This window comes from Scyliorhinus canicula, chromosome 19 (assembly GCF_902713615.1).
Source record: "Scyliorhinus canicula chromosome 19, sScyCan1.1, whole genome shotgun sequence".
In the NCBI taxonomy this organism is placed as follows: domain Eukaryota; kingdom Metazoa; phylum Chordata; class Chondrichthyes; order Carcharhiniformes; family Scyliorhinidae; genus Scyliorhinus; species Scyliorhinus canicula.
In genome coordinates, this window is record NC_052164.1 from 104438519 (window position 1) to 104457500 (window position 18982).

General features: G+C 48.3%; 1 protein-coding gene across 5 annotated transcripts in view; it reads right to left on the reverse strand.

Moving 5' to 3' along the window:
• Nucleotides 1-18982, reverse strand: part of LOC119953875 (cell surface glycoprotein MUC18-like) — a 251544-nt gene that overhangs the window by 88052 nt on the left and 144510 nt on the right. For all 5 annotated transcript variants that reach the window (XM_038778486.1, XM_038778485.1, XM_038778484.1 and 2 more), the window contains exons 5-6: nt 14256-14352; nt 8358-8540 (exon numbers count right to left, since the gene is read on the reverse strand). In XM_038778486.1, the coding sequence (XP_038634414.1) occupies nt 8358-8540; nt 14256-14352 (280 nt within the window). The remainder of the gene's footprint in view (nt 1-8357; nt 8541-14255; nt 14353-18982) is intronic.

Consider the following 18982-nt stretch of genomic DNA (forward strand, 5'->3'; position numbering starts at 1 on the left):
GGGAAACCTCAAACAGTGATAAAACCAGCGCCCTTAATAACCATTCCAGCATTTGAGGAACCTTTTACGAGGGTCCTAATCGATTGTGTAGGACCGCTTCCTAAAAAATAAAGTGGGAATCAATATCTTTTGACTATAATGGATGTGTCTACTAGGTTTCCAGAGGCCATTCCAGTACGTAATATTACAGCTAAAGGGATTGTGGAGGAGTTACTTAAATTCTTTACTAGATATGGACTGCCCACAGAAACTCAATCGGATCAAGGATCAAATTTTTCTTCAAAGTTATTCAAAGAAGTTATGGATATCTTAGGAATAAAGCAATTTAAATCAACTGCATTAACACCAAATTTAAAAATTAAGCATTGTTAAACTAATTAAACATTAACACTTATTAGTTAATTATAATTAAGAGGGGTATCTAAGCCAGAGATCGGAGAGTACTGTATTTACCTTTCACATTTACAGTAGAAATCTAGTGCTAGGAAACTTATAGTTAACAGTAACTTTAAAAACATTTTTAAAATTTAATTTACTGATTAATTGACGCAATGTCAATTAGAGGGGTGCAGTGCTCGGACTGAGAGATGTGGCAGGTCCGGGAGGCTTCCAGCGTCCTGGATGGCTTCATCTGCAGAAAGTGCCCCCAACTGGAGCTCCTCACAGACCACATGGTTCGGTTGGAGCAGCAGTTGGATGCACTGAGGAGCATGCAGGTGGCAGAAATCGTCATAGATAGCAGTTATATAAATCTGGTAACACCCAAGGTGCAGGCAGAGAAATGGGTGACCACCAGAAAAGGCAGGCAGTCAGTGCAGGAATCCCCTGTGGTTGTCCCCCTCTCGAACAGGTATACCCCTTTGGATACTGTCGGGGGGGAATAGCCTATCAGGGAAAACAGCATGCAGCCAGAGCAGTGGCCCCACCACTGGCTCTGATGTTCAGAAAGGAGGGTCAAAGTGCAGAACAGCAATAGGCATACGGGATTCTATAGTCAAGGGCACAGATAGGCGCTTCTGTGGACATGAAAGAAACTCCAGGATGGTATGTTGCCTCCCTGGTGCCAGGGTCCAGGATGTTTCCGAACGGATAGCGGGCATCCTGAAGGGGGAGGGCAAACAGGCAGAGGTCGTTGTACATATTGGTACTAACGGCATAGGCAGGAAGGGGCATGAGGTCCTGCAGCAGGAGTTCAGGGAGTTAGGCAGAAAGTTAAAAGACAGGACCTCTAGGGTTGTAAAGTTAGGATTACTCCCTGTGCCACGTGCCAGTGAGGCTAGAAATAGGAAGATAGAGCAGCTAAACACGTGGCTAAACAACTGGTGTAGGAGGTAGGGTTTCCGTTATCTGGACTACTGGGCAGTAGTCTTCCGGGGCAGTGTGACCTGTATAAGAAGGATGGGTTGCATCTAAACTGGAGAGGCATAAATATCCTGGCCGTGAGGTTTGCTAGTGTCACACGGGAGGGTTTAAACTAGTATGGCAGGGGGGTGGGTACCGCAGCAATAGGTCAGAAGGTGAACGCATTGAGGGAGAACTGGGGAATAGGGCCAGTATGACTCTGAGGCAGAGCAGACAGGGAGATGTTGCTGAAAACAGCGGGTCTGGTGGCCTGAAGTGCATATGTTTTAATGCAAGAAGTATTACGGGTAAGGCAGATGAATTTAAGAGCTTGGATTGGTACTTGGAACTATGATGTTGTTGCCATTACAGAGACCTGGTTGAGGGAAGGACAGGATTGGCAGCTAAACCTTCCAGGATTTAGATGTTTAAGGCGGGATAGAGGGGGATGCAAAAGGGGTGGCGGAGTTGCGCTACTGGTTAGGGAGAATATCACAGCTGTACTACGGGAGGACACCTCAGAGGGCAGTGAGGCTATATGGGTAGAGATCAGGAATAAGAAGGGTGCAGTCACAATGTTGGGGGTTTATTACAGGCCTCCCAACAGCCAGCGGGAGATAGAGGAGCAGATGGGTAGACAGTTTTTGGAAAAGAGTAAAAACAACAGGGTTGTTGTGATGGGAGACTTCAACTTCCCCAATATTGGGTACATAGTTACATATAGGTACATAGAACATACAGTGCAGAAGGGGGCCATTCGACCCATTGAGTCTGCATCGACGCACTTAAGCCCTCACTTCCACCCTATCCCCGTAACCCAATAACCCCTCCTAACCTTTTTGGTCATTAAGGGCAATTTATCATGGCCAATCCACCTAACCTGCACATCTTAGAACTGGGGGAGGAAACCGGAGCACCCGGTGGAAACCCACGCAGACACGGGGAGAACGTGCAGACTCCGCACAGACAGTGACCCAGCGGGAAATCGAACCTGGGACCCTGGCGCTGTGAAGACACAGTGCTATCCACTTGTGCTACTGGGCTGACCATTGACTGGGACTCACTGAGTGCTAGGGGCTTAGATGGGGCAGAGTTTGTCAGGAGCATCCAGGAGGGCTTCTTAAAACAATATGTAGACAGTCCAACTGGGGAAGGGGCTATACTGGAGCTGGTATTGGGGAATGAGCCCGGCCAGGTGGTAGAAGTTTCAGTAGGGGAGCATTTCAGGAACAGTGACCATAATTAAGTTTTAAAGTGCAGGTGGACAAGGATAAGAGTGGTCCGAGGGTGAATGTGCTAAATTGTGGGAAGGCTAATTATAACAATATAAGCGGGAACTGAAGAACCTAGATCGGGGGCGGATGTTTGAGGGTAAATCAACATCTGACATGTGGGAGGCTTTCAAGTGTCAGTTGAAAGGAATTCAGGACCAGCATGTTGCTGTGAGGAAGAAGGATAAATAAGGCAAATTTCGGGAACCTTGGATAACGAGAGATATTGTAAGCCTCATCAAAAAGAAAAAGGAGACATTTGTCAGGGCTAGAAGGCTGGGAACAGACAAAGCCTGTGTGGAATATAAGGAAAGTAGGAAGGAACTTCAGCAAGGAGTCAGGAGGGCTAGAAGGGGTCACAAAAAGTCATTGGCAAATAGGGTTAAGGAAAATCCCAAGGCTTTTTACACATACATAAAAAGCAAGAGGGTAGCCAGGGAAAGGGTTGGCCCACTGAAGGATAGGCAAGGGAATCTATGTGTGGTGCCAGAATAAATGGGCGAGGTACTAAATGAATACTTTGCATCAGTATTCACCAAAGAGAAGGAATTGGTGGATGTTGAGTCTGGAGAAGGGTGTGTAGATAGCCTGGGTCATATTGAGATCTAGAAAGACGAGGCGTCTTGAAAAATATTAAGGTAGATAAGTCCCCAGGGCCAGATTGGATCTACCCCAGAATACTGAAGGAGGCTAGAGAGGAAATGTCTGAGGCCTTGACAAAAATCTTTGGATCCTCACTGTCTTCAGGTGGTGTCCCGGAGGACTGGTGAATAGCCAATGTTGTCCTTTTGTTTAAGAAGGGTAGCAAGGATAATCCAGGGAACTACAGGCCGGTGAACCTTACATCAATGGTAGGGAAATTACTGGAGAGAATTCTTCGAGACAGGATCTACTCCCATTTGGAAGCAAATGGACGTATTAGTGAGAGGCAGCATGGTTTTGTGAAGGGGAGGTCATGTCTCACTAACTTGAGTTTTTCGAAGAGGTCACAAAGATGATTGATGCAGGCAGGGCAGTGGATGTTGTCTATATGGACTTCAGCAAGGCCTTTGACAAGGTCCCTCATGGTAGACTGGTACAAAAGGTGAAGTCACACGGGTCAGGGGTGAGCTGGCAAGATGGATACAGAACTGGCTAGGTCATAGAAGGCAGAGAGTAGCAATGGAAGAGTGCTTTTCTAATTGGAGGGCTGTGACTAGTGATGTTCCACAGGGATCAGTGCTGGGACCTTTGTTGTTCGTAGTATATATAAATGATTTGGAGGAAAATATAACTGGTCTGATTAGTAAGTTTGCAGATGACACAAAAGGTTGGTGGAATCATGGATAGCGATGAGGACTGTCAGAGGGTACAGCAGGATTTAGATCGTTTGGAGTCTTGGGCAGAGAGATGTCAGATGGAGTTTAATCCGGACAAATGTGAGGTCATGCATTTTGGAAGGTCTAATGCAGGTAGGGAATATACAGTGAATGGTAGAACCCTCAAGAGTATTGAAAGTCAGAGAGACCTAGGTGTACAGGTCCACAGGTCACTGAAAGGGGCAGCACAGGTGGAAAACGTAGTCAAGTAGACATACGGCATGCTTGCCTTCATTGGCCGGGGCACTGAGTATAAGAATTGGCAAGTCATGTTGCAGCTGTATAGAACCTTAGTTACCACACTTGGAGTATAGTGTTCAATTCTGGTCGCCACACTACCAGAAGGATGTGGAGGCATTAGCGTGTGTGCAGAAGAGATTTACCAGGATGTTGCCTGGTATGGAGGGCATTAGCTATGAGGAGTGGTTGAATAAACTTGGTTTGTTCTCACTGGAATTACGGAGGTTGAGGGGCGACCTGATAGAGGTCTACAAAATTATAAGGGCATAGACAGAGTGGATAGTCAGAGGCTTTTCCCCAGGGTAGAGGGGTCAATTACTAGGGGGCATAGGTTTAAGGTGCGAGGGGCAAGGTTTAGAGTAGATGTACAAGGCAAGTTCTTTTACACAGACGATAGTGGGTGCCTGGAACTCGCTGCCAGAGGAGGTGGTGGAAACAGGGACGTTAAAAGGCATCTTGAAAGGGCAGCATGGTGGCCTAGTGGTTAGCACAACCGCCTCACGGCACTGAGGTCCCAGGTTCGATCCCGGCTCTGGGTCACTGTCCGTGTGGAGTTTGCATATTCTCCCCGTGTCTGTGTGGGTTTCGCCCCCACAACCCAAAAATGTGCAGAGTAGGTGGATTGGCCACGCGAAATTGCCCCTTAATTGGAAAAAATAATTGGGTAATCTAAATTTATAAAAAAAAAGAAAAAAAAAAGGCATCTTGAAAAATACATGAATAGGATGGGAATAGAGGGATACGGACCGAGGAAGTGTAGAAGATTGTAGGTTAGTCAGGCAGCATGGTCGGCACAGGCTTGGAGGGCCGAAGGGCCTGTTCCTGTGTTGTACTTTTCTTTGTTCTTTGGGTGTGCAGGGTGTAACTGAAAATATGGAAAGATGTGTCATTTGAAACATGGAAGTCTGGCAATATCTCGTCTGAGAGAGACATGAGAGGATACAGGGAAAGATCCCACGAAGGGTTCATAGTAGCTGCAAAGTGCAGGATTATAAAATGCAGATTCTTTCTCTCAAGCAGGCTTAGGAAACACACAGGATTTTTGTATTAAGCTAAATTTTTCACACCTTCATTGAAAGTAACTATCTTAGTAAGCAGCTGGAAAAGGAAAGGATGAGGTTCAGTTGAATTTGGTGACAATTCTAGGTGTGAAGTTCTGCCGATATCAGGTAAATTAAAGAAAACTGGAGACAACATGTCTGTGAGAGACATAATTTAGAGCCAAAATCAAAGTCAAAATTATGAGCTGAGGACACAATTGGAAAATAAAACTATAGAAATGACAGTAACCAAACCAAAATTCACACCTCTATTGAAACCAAAGCATTTTTGAATATCACAAAGGAACTTTGAACATCACAAAGGAAACAATGTAATCAGATCTGAGGGCTGAGGCCATGCCCAAAATGAATACTTAGTCGTGTTAGAAAAATTCAGAGGCTGGTTTAGCTCACTCAGCTAAATCGCTGGCTTTTAAAGCAGTCCAAGCCGGCCAACAGCACGGTTCGATTCCCGTACCAGCCTCCCCGGACAGGCGCCGGAATGTCGCGACTAGGGGCTTTTCACAGTAACTTCATTGAAGCATACTCGTGACAATAAGCGATTTTCATTTCATTTTTTCATTAAAGGGGCGGAATTCTCCGCTCCCGTGGAAAATCGAGAAGGCCGTCGTGAACTCGGCCGAGTTTCACGACGGCTTCGGAGGCCGCTCCTCTCACCTTATTCACCCTCACCCGCGGGGCTAGGAGCGGCGCTCCGTTATTCTCGGCCGCTGGGCCTTGTCGCTGGCGTCAAGGCCCGGCGCGCTGAGAATGATGCGGCCGGCACGCCTAATGACGCGCGGTTGTTGTCTTCCCCTCCACCGCCCCGCAAGACGTGGCGGCTTGATCTTGTGGGGCGGCAGAGGGGAAAGAGTGCGTCCCTTTGAGATGCCGGCCCGACAATCGGTGGGCACCGATCGCGGGCCAGTCCCCTCCCGAGCACGGCCGTGATGCTCACTCCCCGCTCCGCCCCCCACAAGCGTCAAACCAGCGTTTGGCGCCAAGTTCACGACGGCAGCGACCAGGTGTGGTTGCCGCCGTCATGAACCGGTCGCGAACGGCAGGCCACTCGGCCCATCCGGATCGGAGAATCGCCGGTCGGCGTGAAAAACGGCGAGCGGCGATTCTTCCGAGTGGGGGGTGGGAGAATCGCGGGGGGCGCCAGGGGGGCGTGTCGTAAGTCGCCCGACCCTCCCGCAATTCTCCCACCCGGCGTGGGGAGCAGAGAATCGCGCCCAAGGTACCTTTTACAATCCAAGGGAAATAAAGTTACTTTACAATGAAGTCATAAAAACTTAATAACTGTTAGAAAGAGAATATAAACCCGAAGAAAGGGGACAGCCAGCAGAGCCAGCTCTCACAGCTCGGTACATGGGAAAGATCGGACATAGCAACCGAGCTCACCAGCGAATACATCTACAGAAGACCAGATTTTTAAAAAAGAGATTGATTGTCAAGTTGGGCCTGAAGGTCCCTTCAACCAACCAGAAGGATCCAGAAGCAAGATCTTTTTACTTTTCTGTAAAGACAGTGATTGCATCTTTTTAATGGAAAAAAATATAAAATAATAAAATAACTTTAAAGTTTTAACCTGAAACAGTGGTTATTAGCCTACTTTACTTACTTAGCAATGCAGGACCCAGGATATCAATGCTACTAAGGGGTAAGTAGGTAAAATTCTTCGGTGAAGGTATGGGTTACACCGAGGGATAACTTGAAAATATAGTTTGACCTGAATAGCACCCACTGAAGCCTGCATCGGAGTCAGGGAGTGAGAATCCCTGTTCACCATTTAGAATATCGACCCTTTTTGGTATAGGGGGAATTCTAAGAATAATGGTGAGTTTTAACTTCAAGGGTTATGGGGATAGGGTGGTATGGACATGGGTAGAGTGCTCATTTGAAGGGTTGGTGCAGATTCGATGGGCTGAATGCCCCCTTTCTGCTCTGTAGGGATTCAATGATTCTAGTTGTCCTTATTATCGAGGGGTGCCCTTTCACTAACTTAGACTTAGACTTAGAACTCTGACCACTTATTGGGTATCCATGATGTGGAGATGCCGGCGATGGACTGGGGTAGGCACAGTAAGAAGTCTTACAACACCAGGTTAAAGTCCAACAGGTTTGTTTCAAACACTAGCTTTCGGAGCACTGAGGAAGGAGCCGTACTCCGAAAGCTAGTGATTCGAAACAAACCTGTTGGACTTTAACTCTGTGTTGTAAGACTTCTTATTTATTTTTAAAAATAAATTTAGAGTAGCCAATTATTTTTCTTTTCCAATTAAGGGGCAATTTAGCATGGCCAATCCACCTAACCAACACATCTTTGGGTTGTGGGGGTGAAAACCACGCAGTCACGGGGCGAATGTGCAAACTCCACACAGACAGTGACCCAGTGCCGAGATCGAACCCGGGTCCTCAGTGCCGCAGTCCCAGTGCTAACCACTGTGCCACATGCCGCCCGAAGACTTCCTATTTATTGGTAAGTCACCAGATACTCACCATCAGTTCACTTCCTCCTCTGTTGTAGAGCAGAAATCAATTCCTACAGGATGGAAAAGTTACAAAAGCAAAGGAGTACATCCTCACTGAACGTCTTCTCACCAAACATCCACGCTCTGTTTGAAGTCACTTTCAAATGGTTTGAATATTCTGCCGCATGAGAGTGGTGGGATGTGAGACACCTGCAACTCCTAATTACCATGAGCTCCTAAACTCAACCTCTTCTGCCACAGAGAATTGAGGATCGAGACTTCATAGTACAAAATACAATGTATCAGCCCACCTGTCATGCAGCACACTGAACCATCAATCTACTTGCACTACATACGTTTTGCGTATACTATGGTAGTTAGATTCTCAAGTTCAGTTTTTGGTGACCTTGATTTCAGGCTGTGCCTGCACCAATTGTATGGGACTCGGAGCCTGTCGAGCAGACACGTTCACGTTGCAGAAGAAGTTGCACTTCTGGCAGTAGTATAGAATTGTTGGCGTCCTGATCAGGAGACTTGTTCATGCAATGTAGTCTTGTCAGGTTCAGGTGGATCCATACAATAATGTATTGGTTCCTTGTTTAAATCTGCATTGCCATGTTGATGAATACTCACAGCTTATTGGGACGCTGATCCTATTGGACTCCTTCATTTTGTCCACTCCTGGTGGCATCCTGTAGCTCACCTCACAGTAAAACTTAGAATCTTTGTCCTTTTTCTCAGGAGCATAATAAAGTGTGCTGGCAATGGTATAAAGGCCACTGGGTTCCTGTGTAGCCTGGGGAATCATATACATCTCTTTAAAAAAAACAGAAAGAAAGCAGGAAGCTGCAATCAGTTAGTTCACTGGAAGATGCCCTATTCACTTTCAATCACACAGAAATCATTCATATGCTGAATACAGGACAGGAGCTGCCTCTGACTTCAGATCAACAACTAAAATCTCTGCCTCATCTAAAAAACTGCATGGAACATGGTAGGACACAATCTCAGGGCTTACACACAGATCCCAGCTGCCAATGTATCTGGTCTCCAGCCACGTGGGTATCACTCTGGCTTCTGAATCTAAAGGTTGTGAAAGTTCCAGAAACTTGAGCACAAGAAGCAAGGATGACATTCAGAAGGGTACTGGGGGAATCCTGCAAATTCGGAGCCATTAAACTGGGGTACTATCTCAGGTAGGTGGGTATTATAGACCACATGGTTCAAAGTTTTCATTCATTCAATGGATATGGCCATCGCTGGCAAGGCCAACATTTATTGCCCATCCCTAATTACCCTTGAGAAGGTGGTGGTGAGCTGCCTTCTTGAATGACTGCAGTCTATGTGTTGTAGATACACCCACAGTGTTGTCAGGGTGGGAGTTTCAGGATTTTGCCCAGTGACAGTGAAGGAATCGTGGTGATATATTTCCAATTCAGGATGGTGAGTGGCTCGGACAGGAATTTACAGGTCGCAGTGTTGCCAGGTAGCTGCTGCCCTTGACATCCCAGATGGTATGGTTGTAGGTTTGGAAGATCCATAGAATCCCTATAGTGCAGAAGGAGGCCATTTGGCCTATCGAGTCTGCACCAAACCTCCGAAAGAGCACTCTACCTGGTCCCACTCTCCCGCGCACCCCACCCTATCTCTGTAACCCTGCGCATTGATCATGGCCAATCCACCTAACGTGCAAACCGTTGGACATTAAAGGGCGATTTAGCATGGTCAAGCCACCTAACTGACACATCTTTGGACACCAAGAGGCAATTTAGCATGGCCAATCCACCTAACCTGCACATCTGTGGGAGGAAACTGGAGCACCCAGAGAAAACCCACACAGACACGGGGAGAACTCACACCCATTTCCAGAATCGAACCTGGGTCCCTGGCGCTGTGATGCATCAGTGCTAACCACTGTGCCACCCTTGCTCTCTAAGATGCTGTCTAAGGAGCCTTGGTGTGTTGCTGAAATACATCTTGGTAATGGGATGCTAACCCAGTGTGCTGCTTTGTCCTAGATCGTGTCGAGCGTCTAGTGTTGCTGGAGCTGCACTCCTCCAGGCAAGTGGAGAGCATCCCGTCATATTCCTGACTTGTGCCTTGTAGATGGCTTTGTGGGTCAGGAGGTGAGTTACTCGCTGTAGAATTCCTAGCCTTTGACCTGCCCTGTTAGCCGCAGTATTAATATTGCTAGTCCAGTTCAGTTTCTGGTCAATGGGATTCACGACAGTAGTGCCATTGAATGTCAAGGGTAAGAAATGTAAAGAGTAAGGGACTTATCTCTGGTGCCCTGGCTGATATTTATACCTTAAGCAACATGAGTAAAACCAGATATCTGGGGCTAGATTCTCCGCCAGCGTGGTTCTCCGCTTTGCCGGTGCCTGGGGGTTTCCCGATGGTGTGGGGCTGCCCCACAATGGGAAACCCCATTGACCGGCCGGCGTAACGGAGAATCCCACTGGCGGGTCGGGGCAGAAGTGTGCGGGGGGGGGGGGGGTGGAGAATCCAACCCCTGGACTTTATCATGTTGATGTTGGTGGGAATTTGCTGACTACATATTGGCTGAAATGGAATACATTTCAAAATTGCACTTAATTGGCGGTAAAGCATTTTGAGATATTCTGAAATTGAGAAGGTACAATACAAATCCAAGTCTTTCTTTTTTTGGTAATGACTGCATTACAGTTTGCAGAGACCCTGAAGAGAAAAACCTAATTTGCAAGAAACAGGCCCAACATCCATTGGTCCGACCTGATTGGTGCGGGGGCGCGGAGAATAGCCGTCCACGCCGGAAATCCAGCATGATGACACTTCCATGATTCTTCGCGGACCTGCCAGTCCCCCGTGTGAGGTCGACATAGCGCCGGTCGGGGGCCGCTGGAACAAGTCCCCCGCGGCGATTCTCTGCGGTCAACTGGTCGAACACCCGCCAGCGTGGTTTACATGTGGTACCACCCGGCGGGAGCTTGGACCAACGGCTGTGGTAGCAGTCCTGGTGAGGGGGCGGGGGTTATCTGACTCAGGGGGGTGGGGGGCCTCAGCGGTGGCCAGGCCTGCGATTGGGGGCCACCAATCGGTGGGCCATCACGATCTGGGAGGGACCTACGTTCCTCCGCGCAGGCCTGCTGTGTATGTCGGCAGCGCCCATGCTGGAGTGGGCCCACTTGCGCATGCGCGGACCCACTTGCGGCCTCCGTGTGAATGCGCAGTTGCGCAGTCTCGCTAGCAGGACCCCGCCAGCAGCCAGAGCAGCGGGAAGCACACCGGGGCTCTGCTAGCCCTCTGGAAATTAGAGAACCTTTGAAGAAAAAGTCCGGAGTGATTCTCGCCTGTTTTCCGCGGGCGTGGGGACTTAGTCCCCAGAAGGGAGAATCCCGCCCCTGGTGCTTAGTGCATGGCTTACTCGTTAAGTTGAGGATAGTATTAGACTAGAATAGGCTTATGTTCCAAAAAACAATAGTAAGATTGAGAATGGGGGGATTTTAAGAAATTAGCAAAGGGAAACAAAAAATTTATAAAAACGAAAAAGTAGAATATGAAAGTAAACTGACGAGGAATATGAAAAAAACAGATTTTGAGCTTTTACAACTGGGATGAATGTAGAGATTGTCATGTATTATTTCCTATTTGTGGCAGTAATGTAATTAAAAACCCTGGTTTCAAATACATACAGGCCGTGTGGCTACTAAAGCTGTAATTAAGGAGTCGTAAAAGGTGAAGTACTGATTAATTTTAACTATTTACTTGGTTACAGAGGAATGGCTCACGGGATATTGAACTCAATTTTCCCACCATGTTGCGCATGGCACCGATCTCGGCATATCGGGTGCATCACAAGAGAGGGCTAATTCGGGCTTTGCGTCAGGTGCAAAACCTTGAGAGTCACCTGACCTGCGGCGGTGCAATATGGATCACGCCCTCATTGGGCATGATCCAGATAATCATATTTAAATGAATCATTGAACTCTACACTGGGCTCCACAAGTGGTGACCAGGCGAGATGGCCTTTCCAGGGGTCTCAGAGGCCATTGGCACCCACTGGATGGTCAGAGACAGGGATATGCAGTATCCTGGCACTCCTCCTTTCACCTGGGCACTGCCAAAGGTCAGGGCCGGAGGGCCATGCCCATGAAAGTGAGGGCATGAATAATAATTATAATCTTTATTGTCACAAGTAGGCTTACATTAACACTGCAATGAAGTTACTGTGAAAATCCCCTAGTCCCCACATTCCGGCGCCTGTTCGGATACACTGAGGGAGAATTTAGAATGTCCAATTCACCCAACAGCCCGTCTTTCTGGACTTGGGAGGAAACCGGAGCACCCGCAGGAAACCCACGCAGACACAGGGAGAACGTGCAGACTCCACACAGAGTGACTCAGCTGGGAATCGAACCTGGGACCTTGGAGCTGTGAAGCAACAGTGCTAACCACTGTGCTACCGTGCTGCCCTCTCAATCCTCTACCTTGCATTATGTCCGGGAATGAGGAAATTCAGTTTTGTGGAGATTATAAACAAGGATTTTTCTCTTCAGAGAGAAGAAGATTAAACAGAGATTTCATGGAGCTGTTCAATATTATGGGATGGGGACTGAGGGAATGGGTGAAGGGTGGGGAATTGAAGGAATGCGCTTCATAAAGGTTGAGATGGGTCCTGAAATGGAGTGGGGGGTCTCAGCAAACACATAGGGTGTGTTCACTTGGGGGTGGGGGGGGGGGGGGGGGGGGGGGGGGGGGTAATTCCCAAATTTGCAGGAGTTGGAATTGTCCATGGATGGGGGATCCTCACATTCACTTTCAGATTGGGGCACCCTTTCAGAACAACAGCCTGATCTCCGAGGAGCAAATCTCGCCGGCGAATTCAGCTCCTCACTGGTGAAAGAATTTCCAAGTGTGGACTAGACCGGGGAGAAGATGCACAGATGCCATCTGATATTTTCAGCACTTTCTGTTTATCTAGAAGGAAGGGTATATCTGCTTTAGAGGCAGTGCAGCAGATGTTCAAAACATTGGTTTGTGGGATGAAAAGGTTGTTGATGAGAGGCTGAGAAAATTGGGTTTATATTTCCTGGATTTTTAAGAATGAGATGTAGGGCGGGATTCTCCGCTATCCAGCGGGGCAGGCCATACTGGCGCTGAGGAGTGGTGTCAACCACTCAGGCGTCAGGCTGCCTGGAAGGTGCGGAATGCTCCGCACGTTCAGGGGTTAGGCCGGCGCCGGCAGGGTTAGCGCCACGCCAGCTGGCGCCAAAGGGCCTCCACCGGCCGGCGCGAGTTGGCGCATGCGCGGGAGCACCTGCGTGTGCTGGCATCATCCCAGCGCATGCGCAGGGTGGAATCTTCTCCACGCCGGCCATGGCGGAGGTGGACAGTGGCACCGCAATTCACGCTTCCGCAAAAACTCTGGCGCCGGAGAATTCAGCAGCCAGCGGGGGCGGGATTCACGCCGCCCCTCATCGATTCTTTGGCCCGGCGGGGGGTCGGAGAATCCCACCCCTAATCTCAGTGAAACATACTGAATTATAAAGGGGACTGGCAGGGCTGTTTCCCCAAGCTGAGAATCTAGAACATGGGACACAGCCTCAAGAAAGGGGGTTGATTAATTATGATTGGGATGAGGAAATATTTATTCACTCAGAAGGTTGTGAATGTTTGAAATTTTCTACTTGAGATGGCTGTAGATGCTGCACCATTGATTCTATTCAAGGCTGAGAGAAATACATATTTGATCGCTTGAAAGTCAAGAGACCTGGGAAATTAGTGTTGAGGCAGAAGATCAGCCAATGATCAGATTGAATCGGGTTCAAGGATCCACATGGTCTACTACTGCTCCTAATTCGGATATTGAGTGGGGGGGGGGGGGGGTTGCCTGAGAATCCTACCCTCATAATCCGGCCACGTTTTTCGCCTCAGTGAGGGGACAATCCCACAACTTTTTTTTTTTTAAATGATTCCCTTCCCTCATTGTTTCCCTCTTTTTTCTCTATCTCTCTCCAAAGGTGCACCTGGTCCTAACTGATGAGGCAGAATGGGAGCTACAAGTGAAAGGAGCTCATGTCCCAAACTGTCCCATCCTTAGTGGCAATTGCCTTGCAAAGGGTGGACAGAAGTTTCAAGGCACGTCAGAAGCTTCCAGTGGCCCTGCCCAACTGGATTTCCATCTTTTTTCGGTGTTTATACAAACAGGGACACTGAGGAATTTCAGCCTTCTTACTTTCTTACAGTAATTTGCTTAGAAAGTTAATTGACTTCACTTCAGTGTCCAGATGATTCTAGACCAGGTGGTGTGTTAAATGGGAGGGTCAAATTCACATCAGACTGTAATCATATTCCTCATGGCACTCAGTGGTTACAAAGCATTCATTTTGACATGTGCGTCCGATGTACAAATGCAGTCAGAATGGGAGTGATGATAATGCTCGACTTTGCAATTCATTACAGGTTATGTGGAGGTAATGTGCCTTCACTGTTCTCAGACAGTGTCTGCCAGAGGCAGCAGCGATGAGTGGAGCAGTAAGGAAGGTGACATACTGTTGTTTATCTTGATGGTAGGTTGCAGTGGGGTACGGTCCTTGTACCATGTGATGTTAGGAGCAGGGTAACCATTCCTAGTGAGACAAGTGGCAATCTGAAAAAGGTAGAAATATATCAAAATACATTAATGATGTCAATAGTGAGGACAGCACATTACCAGCGCGCTTAAAAAAAAAACTTTATTGGCTATAAAGTGCTTAGGTACATCCTAAAGTTGTTGAAGACACAGTATAAATGTAAGTTTCTTCTCTCAGTCACAAGCTCTCTGAGATTCTAGGAGAAATTAAACCAATTTTTCACCCAGGCGTAATGGATTGCCCAGTGCCCATCTCCAGGTGGGTTAGAGTGAATGCCTCTTAAGAAACCCTGCCAATTTTTCTTCCGAAAGAGTGGAAAATAAATTTTCTACATGAAAATACACAATGCTGCAAACATTATTCAAAATTATTGCACTTATTTTGATGAGGATATTTTCTATTTCTCAAAGGAAGGGGTGGTTTTACTAAAACAATGGCCCTGCTACAAAGGGAGGTAGAGGGGGCAGAACTGATGGACATGAAATTGGAAATAAAAGTTTTTTTTTAGATGTCCTGCACTTTTTGTTCAGATTTCTAACCCAACAGTTAAGTTGATTGAGAGGTTAGCTCTCTGTCCGGCAGTCACACCAGGTCTTACCTGAGGAGCACAGAGTTAGGGGGGTGAAATGGCATTTGCGTAGGAGGGAGGTGAAGTGATGCCAATTGGGAATTAGTGGTGAGGGCGGACTGTGAAGGAGGGGGAGATAGCAGGGGGAAGCAACAGTGATCGTGAAGCTGCAAACAGATAAGCTTCTTGGACTGGATGTATGGGGATGGGGTAACAATCCTCCTTCTACAGACCCACAAAGCAATGCTGTAAATACACTTCATTTATAGAAATTTCCTAGCCTCTATTTACCTGAACCCAGACTAAATGAGTTCAAAATAAAATAGAGTCAAGTAACTTCCTTAAAACATTTAACTTCCCAACCTGCCTCCTGAGAGGAGGTTACTTTCCCACTCCTTACCCAACCTCCATTAAAACCAGAATTTAAAACGTCTCACAAACCTTCCTAGGGATTAAATTTAGCCCCAACATTTCTTCGACCTAGCATCAAGCATCTCTAGGTCAGGTGTTGATCCAGCGACACTGCCCTTGACAGAGATTTGCACAGTTGAAGCTCAGCAATATGCCACTTGTTGATTTTCAGACCAAAACATTAGCACAGCCATTTAAACTTGGCAGCTACTGCTCACTTCCAAGTGCTCATACAACAAGGTACTGGTAAGGAGGGTAATACCAAACAGAGAAAGCCAAGAACAGGCATAGCTGGGCCTTTCTTTGTGTGGCCCAGTAGTGCAGTCACTTGTCAAGCTCTTCAGCAGCATGGGAATGTATTTCCCATCAGGAGCAGAAAGAAGCCACTGTTGCTGAACTTGGGTGAAAACCGAAACCAGTGACCGGTGAACATTTAAAATCTGTTAAAGTGGAAATTCCACAAATAACTGCCAGAAAGTTTCCAAAAGTTTAATCTTGTGACACGTAATGTTAGCTGGGAGTTCGCCCTAATTGAAATGTCCCAAATGCGCTGCTCATTCATCGGCAGGAGTGAGCACTAATTGTCATTACTCGAACAGGAGTCAAAAAGAGTTCAAGTCGCCCCAAAAATCACAAGAGGAGGCCAAATAGTGGCTAATCAGCAGGATTAGCGGCACATTGGCCTGGATTATCCGTTTGAGAGACTAAGGGTGAAACTCCCCAGCCGGGATTCTCCGAGCCGCCGCGCCAAAATGGCGCTTGGTGCGGGGCGGAGAATGGGGCCTCAGACCCGCGATCAGGTCCGGGATTCTCCAGTGACCGGAGAATCGGCAGCAGATGCGCGTGCGTAGTTGACGCAGCGCTAGTTGGGGCCATTAAAAAAGGCCCCCGCGACAGTTCTCCATGGTCGGCCGGCTGAGTTCCCGCCGGTGTGGTCCACCCGGTGGGAGCTCGCCGTCGTGGCTGCGGTGGCCATGTTGGTGGGGTGCCGGTGGGGTGGCAGGGATCAGTCTCCGGGGGGTTCTCCACAACAGCCAGGCCCGCGATCGGGGGCCACAGGTCGGTGGGGGCAATCTGGGGGGGGGGGACCTATCTGCCATGTTGCACGCATGCGCGGAACCGCGGCGAGCAGTGCAGGGCCGCTGCACATTTTTATGTATTCCTTATATGCGCAAAAACAGTTTTTCCTGCGGAGCTGCACGGAACACTCCGGCGCCGTGCTGGCCCCCTGAGGGCTACAGAACTGCTGGGCCAAGAGACCCGTTGATGCCGGTATGAAACACTGGACCTGTCCATCCTTGGGTCTAATTCACAATTGCAATCTCCCCCCCATAATCAACTGGAGTGAGTACAGGTCAGGGGTGGCTGCCAACTTCCTTTTGACAAAAATCTGCGCCATCCCAATTTGGTGCATAAATGATCACTAACACCACTGGTGCACCCACCAACACCCCACTCACCATAACATATCGCACCCCCCCCCCCCCCCCCCCCCCCCCCCCCCCCCTCCCCAGGGTCTTTCAAAATTCTAGTCGCCGTAAATGCAATCCTCTTATTGATGAAGATCACAACTCCTCTTGGACTTGAATCAAAATTTGAGTGGAAAACCTGCCGCTCCCACCCTTTCCTCAGACTTGGCTGATTGCTAATTCGCAAATGTGTCTCCTGCAAGAAGACTACCTCTGCGTTCAGAATCCTCAAATGAGTAAACACCCATGACCTTTTAACCAGACCATTAAATCCCCCAATGTTTAATGTCACCGATCTAGTGGGGTGGGCTCTGGACACTCTCTCTAGTAGAGTCAGCCAAATCCCCACTGTGAGGACCTCCTACTGGGCCCTAACCTACCTTAAATCGAGGTCAGCCCAAGATGGACGCCGCCTCCACCCTTACGTCGGCTGATATATAAAGAGACTCTCGTCACCAGCATTTTATCTACGCCCCTCCAACCTGCCTCAACTGTCCACCCAACATCACCTCCTTCCCTCGCCCTTCCAAACATCTGTTAACCATCCCTCCCGGTTCAAATAGGCACCCATTCCCTCCCCCTCCCACTTCCTACACAGAAAACCCAAGCAACCTAAACCCATTACCTCATCCAACAAACAAAAGAGAAACCACTCCCACCTCAAACATCGAGCCACAGCCCCAACTCCCACTTTGCTTCCATTAACTAGCAAAACCTCCAGCCAGGTGGCCCCCTTCCAGCAAGGTCGAAAGAGAAAAAAAAAGGGAAATTCCAACCAGAAAGAGTCCAACACCATTTACTCCAACCAAAAATACACATTCGGCAAAACAATAAATAAATAAAAAGTCCACACCCCTAACTGACCAATTAAACTACTCCATGCTATCAGGTGCGAGAAGAAGAACACAGAACCCCAAATAGCTAAAACACAAACAGTAACAGGGAATTTGAAAAAATCCCATAGCCACAATCAAATCTCTCCAGTGCCAGGGACCGGGTTTGATTCCTGACTCAAGTCTCTGTCTGTGCGGAGTCTGCACCTTCTCCCCATGTCTGCGGGGTGGGCTCCGAGGGTATGATTTTATTAGTTTGGTGATGAGGGTGAAAGCCGATTTGGCAAGGTGGGACAACCTCCCTCTGTCATGGCGGGTCAGATGCATACAGTTAAAATGAATATGTTACTGCGATTTTTGTTCCTATTTCAGTGACTGCCAATCTTTCTTCAAGGAAGTGGACAAATTGGTCATGTCGTTTATTTGAGTAGGGGAAGGTGGCCAGAGTTAGGAGGGTGGTCTTGCAGAGAGGGCGACAGGCTGGGGGTGGTTAGGCCTCCCAATCCCAAACTTGCGGTACTATTACTGGGTGGCGAATGTGGAGAAGGTGTAGGGCTGGGTTAAGGGTGGAGGGGGGAGGTGTATTCCCGAGGGTTAAGATGAAGGAGGGATCATGTGGGGGGGGTTCAGGGTTAAGGGCGCTGGCAATGGCGCAGCTCCCGATGGCACCAGGTAAATATTCAGTGAGTCCGGTGGTGGTGGCCACTTTGAACATCTGGAGGCAGTTCAGTCAGCAATTTAAGCCGAGGGCTGGGTCAGGGGACTACCAATTAGAGGGAATCATGGGTTCAAATTGGGCTGGATGGATGCGAAGTTTCGGAGATGGAAGGAGAGGGGAATTAAGGAAATGAAGGATCTGTTTCTTTGGTGATGATTACGAGCTTGGAGGAGCTCGGAGAGAAGTATGGGGTCGGCGCAGGGGGAAGGGTTTAGGTCCCTGTAGGTTTGAAATTTTGCAAGGTAGGTTTTCTCGAGCTTCCCGAATTCACCGGCCTCCTTGCTGTTGAAGGCAGTACTGTCGGTGGAGGGTGGGAGGGGGGTGATATCGGTGATTTATGAGCGGATTCTGGAGAAGGACAGGGTGTCCATGGAGGGGGTTACGGTGAAATGGAAGGAGGAGCTGGGGGAGTGGCAATGGAAGAGGGTCTGTGGTGTGAGGTGCTGCTAAGGGTAAACTCCTCAACCTCGGGCACGAGGTTGGGGCTGATACAATTGAAGGTGTAGAGGGCGCACCTAACAAAATCAAGGATGAGCCAGCTGTTTGAGGGAGTGAAGGATGTCTGTGAGCGGTGTGGGAGGGGCCCCGCAAACCATGATCATATGTTTTGATCCTGCCCGAAGCTGGAAAGGTATTGGAGGGAGGTAT